This window comes from Tinamus guttatus, unplaced genomic scaffold (genome assembly GCF_059628265.1).
Source record: "Tinamus guttatus ecotype Peru unplaced genomic scaffold, ASM5962826v1 Tinamus_guttatus_pri_ptg001089l, whole genome shotgun sequence".
In the NCBI taxonomy this organism is placed as follows: domain Eukaryota; kingdom Metazoa; phylum Chordata; class Aves; order Tinamiformes; family Tinamidae; genus Tinamus; species Tinamus guttatus.
In genome coordinates, this window is record NW_028289623.1 from 1,158,043 (window position 1) to 1,168,462 (window position 10,420).

The 10,420-nt window shown below is 51.5% G+C and overlaps 1 protein-coding gene across 1 annotated transcript; it reads left to right on the forward strand.

Annotated features, from left to right (window-relative positions):
* The first annotated feature begins 8,604 nt into the window (after positions 1-8,604).
* LOC148590803 (olfactory receptor 14C36-like) lies at positions 8,605-9,219 on the forward strand. Its single transcript, XM_088538592.1, has one exon. The coding sequence runs from the start codon at positions 8,605-8,607 to the stop codon at positions 9,217-9,219; it is 615 nt and encodes a 204-aa protein (XP_088394718.1).
* The last annotated feature ends 1,201 nt before the right edge of the window (positions 9,220-10,420 follow it).

Sequence of the window (10,420 nt, forward strand, 5' to 3'; positions counted from 1 at the left end):
AGACCACAATGGGAGTGACCAAGCACTCAGGCAGGATAAGGAGATGGGTACAGTCTCCTTTAAGCAATGTGAGCAAGTGTGCGGCCCACAGGCCACCCCATGTGCACACACTCTCCCTGCACTGGCTCCCAGACTGTGGAGATAGTTGTTCTCCAAGGCCTGCAATGACCTCCCAGGAGCTGGACCTAGGAGGCAGCATGTCCTGAATACATAAATCATTTCTAAAGTCATATTTGCATCTAATCACTTAGACATATGCCTTCCACCCCCCCTCCCCAATATTTTCCCTTGCTCATTTTTCTGTCAGAAACCTCTCAGCTCTCCAGTCATCTCTCTCAGATTCAGGTAGTTAAACCTTGCCTTGCCTTTCAGGACTCTCACTATCTCTTTTACTTTTCACGATTCTTTTATTTTGTTTCTAAATTTTACTATTAATGTGTCAGAACTTTACTATTATTGTTTCTAAACTTTACTATTAATGTGTCAAATCTCAAAGATTTTGGTGGATTTCATTGGAGACATTCTTGGTGGATTTCATTGGAGGCAACTCAGACTTGACATACAGTTGAGGACTGCAAGACAAATCCTTCTGTGCCTGCTTGCAGCTAGCTCACAGGGGAATCAGTGCACATGAGCTTTAACATTCATCTACTGCCTGGAGTAGAAACAGGTTCAGTTTGAACCAGGGATCCAAGCAGCACCCAGTGGCTGATGAGAGAAATGACAGGGTTGAGGAGCTGGGCAGGAAGGTTCTTCATACAGGTATCCTCTCGAAAATCCTGCTTTTTTTTATATATGTCTACACATCATTGGGAGACACTGTAAGAACTGGAGAATGTAGGTATGACTCCTTCTGAAAACTGAGGGATAAAGACAGCTTAAAAAGCAGCCATCTGTGTTTTTCAGGTGCCTAATGAAATCTAACTTCAACACAGTCTTAAAAACTCTCCAATTAGCCAAACAAGAACTGAAGCTCAAGGAACATTATGGCAAGAGGCATTGGCTCCTGAGGGTTTTGCATCTTAATGTCCCCTTGGGGGTATTAGGTATTTTGCACATAGACCTCCAATGGTGGGAGGAACTTGAAGAAACCTCTCAAGAAGCTAAAGTCAGAAGAAAATCTCCAATTTCTAGGAGGGTTAATGGATCTCGCTGAGGACCGTTATGAGCAAAGCCTCCCTAGGGGCTGATTCGAGCAGAAAGCTGGAGGTCCTGATTGCAGGTAGGCAAAGGCAATGTGCAGGTGCCTCTGATGCCAGGTCATCTCTTCTTGTGTGTTATCAAGCAGATGGGCCAATCACAGGTGCCCAGTTCCTGAGCAGGTGGATCCTTTCCATCATGCTTTGCCCAGGGCTCTTGGTGGGGGCAGTGTTCCAGGCCAGGACACCAAGAGAGCACATCATGTTTCTGTGAGGGAAAGCAGGCAAGGAGGACCTCTTGTCATAAGGAAGAAGCTTCTTATCTGAGGCCTCAGGGGCAGAACCACTAGCCATGTGTAAGAGAACAAAGACCTGGTTCTTTTGGAAGTTTTCAGCCATGCTAGTGCCCTCTGCTATTTCCCCATGAGATTGTTCTGCACTTTCCCATACTTGCACTTGTTTCCCTGCAGCTTGTAGATAATCAAGCTGCTTTCCTACCTTGTCCTCACTGCAGGATCTCTTCATCTTCCCCAATGTCTCTCTGCACTCACTGGCTGTTCTTTGAAACAGAAAGGCCTGTGCTGATCTCAGGTTTCCTCTGGGTGACCTGTATGACCTGATGTCATCCTGTTTCTGTCTGAAATACACCCATGGTTGGAGAAAAGCTGAAGGTTTTCCCTAAGGTCAACCAGGGAAGACCTGGGGTGAAGAAAGTAGAACGGAAGAATCATTCCGGCCGTGAGGGTCCTCAGGGCAGTCTGGCTCCATTTTCTTGGTGCTATCCTGGTGCGCATGGGGAGGCTGTTATTAGGTCAGCCCACAGCCTTCCCTTCTCCAGACTGAAGAAATCCAGCTCTCTTGTCTTCCTATAGTGACAAAGACAGCATTAGCTGTATGTTCCCTGGATGTTAATGCCTCTTCCAGTCCTGGAATCATTTTCATCTACAAAAGACCTTAAGAACGCCAGAGTGAAGTTGCTCGGGCATGATTCAAGTCCTTGCTGTCTGCTTCCAGGCACATTCGCAAAATCACAGAATCACAGAATGGTTGAGATTGGAAGAGATCTCTAGATGATCTCTGGATCATCTAGTCCAACACCCCTACTCATGCAGGTCCCGTCCCTGCTGCCGCCTCTCCCTCCAGCCCCACCACTCACCTCCCTCATGTGCTCCCGTGCTCCAGTGATCCCTTCAATGGATGAGGAGTAGCCGTTCACCTGCTGCTCCTTCTCCATCTCTGTGACTCGCTCTGGGGACAGCCCTGCACAGCCAGCGTGTTTCCGGCCTGTCCTCTACACAGACAGACGCATCCTCACAGTCCATGTCACAGCCGTGTCCTCTGATCAGCTGCTCACACTGAGGGAACCTCACAGGCCTTTGGCTGGGGCTGGTCCTGCCACCGGCCAATCCCACAAGGGGCAGTAGCAACCTCACAATGTGCCCTGGAACCTTCAGCTGGCTCTGGCCTATCAGCAGCAGGGACAGAGGTGACGTCACAAGAAACCTCAGCAACCCAGAGCCTCCTGATAGCATCAAGTCTACAGAGAAGGATGTGACCTCACAGTCACCCTCAGAGCCATATCCATGCTTTTGGGCTATCAAGGACTGGCCCAGCAGTGACCTCACTACCGACATCCAGGCCATGTCCCTGCTTTTGGCCTAACAGGAAAAGGCATAGCAGTGACCTCACTAACAAACATCCCGGCTGTTTACCTGCTGCTGGCCTATCAGGTCCTGAGGCAGAAAGGCCAACAAAACCAACATCCAAACCATGGGCCTTTTCTGCCTTGTCACCACCAGACACTGAGGTACACAGGTCGCAGCTGATATGGGCTGATGGAAACACGGGTTGCTGAAGCAAGTCCTGTAGCTGGGATGCAACAACCTCATGCAGGAGGACAACCTGGGGCTCACTGGATGCAAAGCAGCTTTGCAGGAAAAGATGTGGGCGGCCTGGTGGACAGGAACATAATAAGAAGTCAGCAGGATGCTGAGGTGTCCTGACAGCCTCAACCAAATAGAAGCAAAATGAAGAGAGGGCAGAACTGCAGACTAGCAGTCTGGGAGAGAGCAGTATGATCAATGGCCCAAGTGCTGCAAACATTTTAAAACAGCCAGTGCAGTCTAAGTTTTACCCTGCATAATAGATCAGAACTTTGGAGAAGGAAATGAGTTCACAAAAACAACCTGCTGATAATCTGGAAAGCCTGGGGAGCTCACTGAAAGAGTAAGTGTATGTGACCTAAACCCACAGCAGAGACCTGGGCAAGCTGAGTAGCAGTCACCTTCCTGAGGTGAAAGGGTCCCAGAGCCCAGGCTGCACGCGTTCTCCTCTGATTGCTCGTGATAAGGGCTCATGACACACGAGCAGAGTTGGAGGACAAAAGTAGGAATGAATTAAAAAAGGGGGAATGCAGTCCAGGAGTCCTACCAGTACACATCCCCAAATACAGGTGGATCTTAGACCCTCTCTGGTAAGCCCCTTTCTGCAATGATCTGCAGCAGCTGGGAGGAGATGCCTCTGGTGGGGTGGAAGGCAGCTGTATTGCTCTCTGGGTAGACAAAGAGATCTCAGGCTCTTGTCACACCAGTGCAGAGCAGCTGTCTGCTCAGAGGCCTGCGGGGGAAGAGGGACAGAGCTCAGGGTACATGGGGTGAAGGTGGTGATGTGTGTCTGGGGCCAGGGCACTGCTCTCTCTTAGACCTTCTCCTAGGAAAGCTGTGCAGGAGCAGGCATACCCTGGAGAAAAACTTTCCCCGTGTTCCTGGCAGTGACAGGGTCCCTTCTGTGTGAGAACGTGACATGCCAGCAGCAGGGCCATGGCTGCCATTCGTACTCTGAGGTCATTTCTGCCTGAGTAGCTGATAGCCCCAAATTCTGACTCTGAGGATCCTTATTGCTCTGGATATGCCGGAGAGGGCTCTTAGCTGCCACAGGCTGTTGTGATGTCACCTCAGTGCCTGATGGTAACAAGGCAGAAAAGGCTCATGGTTTGGATGTTGGTTTTGTTGGCCTTTCTGCCTCAGGACCTGGTAGGCCAGCAGCAGGCCCATGGCCTGAATGTTGTTAGTGAGGTCACTGCTGTGCCAGTCCCTGATAGGCCAGCAGCAGGGACATGGCCTGGATATTAATAGTGAGGTCACTGCTGTGCCTGATCCTGATAGGCCAAAATCATGGATATGGCTCTGCTGGTGACAGTGAGGTCACATCTTTCACTGTAGACCTGATGCTATCAGGAAGCTCTGGGTTGCTGAGGTTTCTTGTGACATCACATCTGTCACCGCTGCTGATAGGCCAGAGCCAGTTGAAGGTTCCAGGGCACATTGTGAGGTCACTGCTGCCCCATGTGGGATTGGCTGGTGGCAGGACCAGCCCCAGCCAAGGGCCTGTGAGGTCCCCTCAGTGTCAGCAGCTGATCAGAGGACAGGGCTGTGACATGGACTGTGCGGACACGTCTGTCTGTGTAGAGGACAGGCTGGAAACGCACCGGCCATGCAGGGCTGTCCCCAGAGCGAGTCCTGGAGATGGAGAAGGAGCAGCAGGCGAATGGCTGCTCCTCATCCATGGACGGGATCCCTGGTGCGCACGAGGGAGGTGAGTGGTGGGGCTGGAGGGAGAGGTGGGCGGCAGGGATGGGACCTGCACAGAGGGAATGAGGATGGTAGGGAAGGAGACCTGGGCTAAGATAGCCAGGCTGGAGCTTCTCCAGTGAGGGAACATGTATTCCTGGCCATGGGCATTTCCTCTCACACAAAGCAGACCAACGGGCACTCTCTCCTGTACCTGACGCTGGTTCAGGAAGAACAAGGTGCCACTGAAGATATCCATAAGCCTTGACAGCCTTTGATGCAGCCACCCAGAGCCCATTACCTGTTCATCTCATGTGGTGGGATGAAGAGGAGTTCAGGGGAGGAGAGCTAGAAGGGTTTGAGAGTGCAGAGCCTGGAGCAGAGACGTGGCGGGGTTGGGGTGCCTCCCATTTATGCAGTACCCTGGATGTAGATGGGATGGGCTTTCCCTACAGCCAGTGCTGGAATGTCTTTGTTTGGGTACAGGATGGAAATGCAGGATGCCCTGGGGCACTTGCCTAGCAATCACTCCAAGGGACTTGGTTTTCCTGTAGGTGACCTGCTGCATCTGCTAGAGACATGAGGTTGTGCTGGACACCCCAGGCATCAGACAAGGCCCTGCCAGCACTTTTCTGTGACATCAAATCAAGACTCTGCATTAAATTACAAGAGCTGTTGGTTAATCCTGCAATCTTCCCATACCTCAGCTTCATGGGGAGTGTGGCTGTTGTCGTAGTTGGCATCTGGGGTCATTTCAGATGGCCGAGACGGCCAATTCCCCAACTCGTGCTGTAGGATCATGCAGGTCTCCTAGTAGCTCCATCAGAGCAAGCAGGCATTGACACATGCCTTGCACCTCCTCAGTCTCTTCTGCTGTCACCAGATGTTTCTATGGGAACTGCTGACTCTCACCCTGCATCTTCAGTGATTGTGGTGGAGCTTTGACAAGGACCTCGTGGGCAAATCTCTGTGCTCTGCTCTCTTCAGTTTTAGCAAGGGAAATCCCACCATTGCTGTATTTGTGGAGTTTACAGGAGGAATCCGAATACAAGTTCAGGTCCAGGCCTAGACGGGTACTGCCCAGATTGATATTTCTGAATCAGCACCTGAACCATCTGTCAATTAACTCCTATTTGTCCACTCCTCGGTCTCCTGTCTAGTTAAGGGATGTGAAATGAGGCTTCCAGAGTGGGGTATTTCCAACTTTCATAGATAGTCATCCTTTGATACAATAAATTGCCATGTTGGAATAATCTCTCTCCAATCATTAGCAAAAGACAACAGGTGATTATTTTAGTTTATTGAAGTGAACATTTCCCAGGAGGAGGGAGCACGAGGGACAGAGAAATTGGGGAGTTCAGCTGGGCCTCTGCTCCTGAGCGGGGCCAGGCTCCTGGCACGGAGGCAGCTCATGGCAGCCTGGCAGCACTGCCCAGAGACAGCCGAGTGCAGGAGCAGCTCCTGTGCCAAGAGCAGCAGGGCTGCGGGCACTGCCTGCTGCTGCGGACAGCAGAGGAGAGAAGGCAGCGAGGGATGAATGGTGTTTTGGAGCGAGGGGAACAGAGCAGAACTCAGTGCATGGCAAAATCTTCAGAGCCGTTTACATGGTGAGTGTCTGGCTGCAGGGCAATGCTGTTGAGCTTTCTGGAGGGGACTTCTGCTCTCAGTCCATGTCATTATTCACTCTCTTTTTAATAGTCTCTCTCCTGGATTATTGAGGGCATAGTAGGCTGAGGAGATGCTCCAGGGCAGGCGTTCCCTGCCACTGTCACAGGGACAGAGCATCCTGCTTCCTTCTCGCAGGGACGTTGCAGGGGGTGAAGGCAGGGAGTGCAGCCAGGTCTGTTCTTCAGAGCAGTGTCCCTGCGCCTGCTGTGTGCCCGGGGCAGTGACTCTGCAGCCTGCGAGGGGCAGTGCTCAGCCTGCCTGGGGAGCTCCCCATGGGCTTCCAGGGAGAAGCTCTGCGTGAGAGGAGAGACACCTGGCAGGGATTAAGGCAGTGAGGGATTAAGAGGTCTGTAAGAAACCTCAGCAAGCCGCTTCACCCCCACCTTAGATTGCAGATAGCATCACCATCATCATTGTGGCTTCGGAGGACTTAATGTGACCTAATCACTACGACCTGCAGCCACAGAGCCATGAGGTTTCTGTAGGGCAGAGCTGAACACATGGAGGGTGATCGGGGTCTGTGGGCAGGGACAAGACACAGGGACAGAGGAAGAGCTGCCAGCAGGGACAGCTCCAGGCAGCAGAGATGGGCAGGGAAGGGGCAGGAAGTGCAGGGCAGGAGCTGCCTCCTCTGCAGCCAGACCTCCATCCATATCCAGGGGCATCTCTCCTGCCACGGGCCCATTTCCTGCTGCCCCGCCAAGGGGCTCAGCGTCACTGCTCTGTACTGTCACCATCTGTGAGGTGACATGCCCAGCTGCGTACGGTGAAGGCTTTCCAGGATGTCTCTCTGTACCTCTCCTTGCCTGCCTTGGTAGCAGCGTCATGGTCTTGCTCCTTGTTTCCCTTCCTGTCCAGGATGCTCCTGTTCCTGCTTTCAGCTTTCTGGGGTTGGGTGTTTTCAGCTGAAGTTCAGGCGCTGATGTTGCAAGCTGTGGAACAGAGGGGTCTGCAGGGAAGGAGCTTTTCCATCCCCCTTCTGTCCTGTGCAGCTCCATGAAATGCAGTGCACAGGGCTCGGAAATGAGCTGTATCTCCCTTAAGGAGAGCCCATCCTCACTGCTAAGAGGGACCCGTGAGGAAGCTGCAGAGATGCTGAGGGTATGGAGGTGGTGGGGAGAATCTGTCTATGGGCAGCTGAAAAGAGCCCTGTGTGCTCTTGGCAACAAGGGGAGTGAGGAGACTCTCTTAAGTGTATGGGGAAAGGGCGAGAAATTGAAAATCTGCATTGTGAAATGGGACTCCTCTGCCCTCTGCAAGGTCTGATCTCCTATTAGTATAGTAGAGGAGTGTGATCATCCTCCAGCATAGAACAGCTGGGAAATAGTCTAAGAGACAAATGAGATGTCCCTAATCTGCACATAACAACAGTGGATGATTTCCTCTCTGGACTGAGTAGAAATGCCAAAGAGGTCTATTTTGAAATACACTCCCCAGGGATGACAAGCACAACTCCAATCAAATAAAAAATATTGAGCAATTCCATGAAACTCTGTTCCTCAAACCACCCTCTTTATATTTGGGAGGGAAGATGCTGAAGGGCTCGTTGATGTGTTGAGGGGACTTCACCTGACAGAAATGGTGAATGGTCAAGCTCATCACCTCTGTTCCCTGATTCCCAGTGCTGTACAGCAGAGCAGACTCCCTGGAGTCCAGGGGCTGAGGTCCCTGCTCCTCACAGCACACTCAGCCAGTGCAAAGCAGAACTCAAGCAAAGTACTGAATAAAAGATCCTCTCAGGAAAGACCGAGGCAGTGTGAGAGTGCATAGGGGGAGGATGTATGAAAAATGAGCAACTAGAGAGTTTTTTTTTCTTTGAAAAGTTAATACTAACTTTTCAATGTCTTATCTTTTTTGGACAGTGCCCAAAGACTGGGGGCAAAATGCCCAACAGCAGCTCCTTCAATGAGTTCCTCCTCCTGCCATTCTCAGACACACGGGAGCTGCAGCTCTTGCACTTCTCGCTCTTCCTGGCCATCTACCTGGCTGCCGTCCTGGCCAACGGCCTCATCATCACAGCCGTAGCCTGTGACCACCATCTCCATACCCCCATGTACTTCTTCCTCGTCAACCTCTCCCTCCTTGACCTTGGCTGCATCTCCACCATTGTCCCCAAATCCATGGCCAATTCCTTCTGGGACACCAGGGCCATTTCCTACTGGGGATGTGCTGCACAGGTCTTAACTTTTAACTTTTTAATGTCAGCAGAGTTTTCTCTCCTCACAGTCATGGCCTATGACCGCTATGTTGCCATCTGCAGACCCCTGCACTATGGAACCCTCCTGGACAGCAGAGCTTGTGTCAAAATGGCAGCAGCTGCCTGGACCAGTGGCTTTCTCTATGCTCTCCTGCACACCGGGAACACATTCTCAATTCCACTCTGCCAAGGCAATGTGGTGGAGCAGTTCTTCTGTGAGATCCCCCAGATCCTCAAGCTCTCCTGCTCAGACTCCTACCTCAGGGAAGTTGGGTTTCTGGTGGTTAGTGTCTGCTTAGTCTTTGGGTGTTTCATTTACATTGTGGTGTCCTACGTGCAGATCTTCAGAGCTGTGCTAAGGATCCCGTCAGAGCAGGGCCGGCACAAAGCCTTTTCCATGTGCCTCCCGCACCTGGCCGTGGTCTCCCTGTTTGTTAGCACTGCATTTTTTGCCTACCTGAAGCCCCCCTCCATCTCCTCCCCAGCTCTAGATCTGGTGTTGGCTGTTCTGTACTCGGTGGTGCCTCCAGCAGTAAACCCCCTCATCTACAGCATGAGGAACAAGGAGCTCAAGGATGCCATTAGGAAAGTGATTTCATGGACATTTTTCAGCAGTGGTAAAATTGCCACTTCTCTCCACAAATGACTTTTTCTGTATCCCAACCAGATTGAGCACTGTTTCGTCATGTTATTTTTACTCTGTCTTTCATTAGTAGTAATAATGGTTATCATGTTGCTACACAAGTTCTTCGATTCATGGTATTTATTCTGAGACCGCTCTGTCTCAGCTAGTCCATTAAATTGTGTCAAATGCTGGATCAGGACAGGCTCCCCCACTGACTCCTATGTAATAGAAAAGGTTCTGCTCAGTGCACTGCCTGAAGGCTGGACTTTCTTCAAAGCTGGTGTCAGTAATAAGTCCAAGAAACTGCAAACCAGAAGGGCCTGCTGAGCTGCTTGCTCCATGGGTTCAGCATCAAAAACTCATCATCTTGTAATGATCTCTACAGAGATCAAGGGGTGGATTTGGGAAGCACTTATCAGTGTCCAGGAATACTGCAGAGGTTGAATGGTGCTGCATTTACATGGCCAGAGCTGTGCCACATGTTAAAGCACGGTGTGAGATCCCTGTCTTTCTGGAGGGGAAGCTGGAGATGCCAGGAGAGCAAGGAGTGGAGCCTCACAAGGGGAGAGGTTCTGTAAGGTGGAGGCACCTAAGGTAACACACTAAACCCAGGTTTTTGGGGCAAGGCAGACCTCAGGATCTAGAGGTGCAGCTGGACACAGCCAGTACCCTCAGAAATGTCCGTAGTTCCTCCCAGCACCTGACACATCCTCAGACTCCTGGGGGGAATCGCAGCCACACTCCCCTTTGGTTGAGTCTGCTTCCCTCCCTGAGCAGAACAGCAACCGTGGAGACACTTCCTGATCCCTGTGTGTTCAACTGCCCATTTGCTTTGTGAAGCAGCACCGTGAGCTCAGGGTCTTGTGGGCAGAACAGGGGAGGGAATGGTGGGAACAGGCAACAGAATCAGAGGAGGGAATGTCTGAAATGACAAGGAAGTGGAACTGAATGTGAAGGGGTCTTGGAGAGAAAAATGCTGACATTGACTCCAAGACAATGCTGGTGCACTACAGCAAGCCCCAAGACAATACTCAGGGTGTGGGTGCACTACAGCGAGGGTCTGGTGCAGAGCCAGACAACCCTGCTGCGCTGGCCCACCCCATGGCCTGGGAAGCAGATGAAGAAGGATCAATGCTGCCCATCCTCCCCGCTCATAGGGACATCAACCCTCCTGAAGGGTGGCACCAGATATAAGGCTGAGACCCCTTTCAGAGACGTGCAC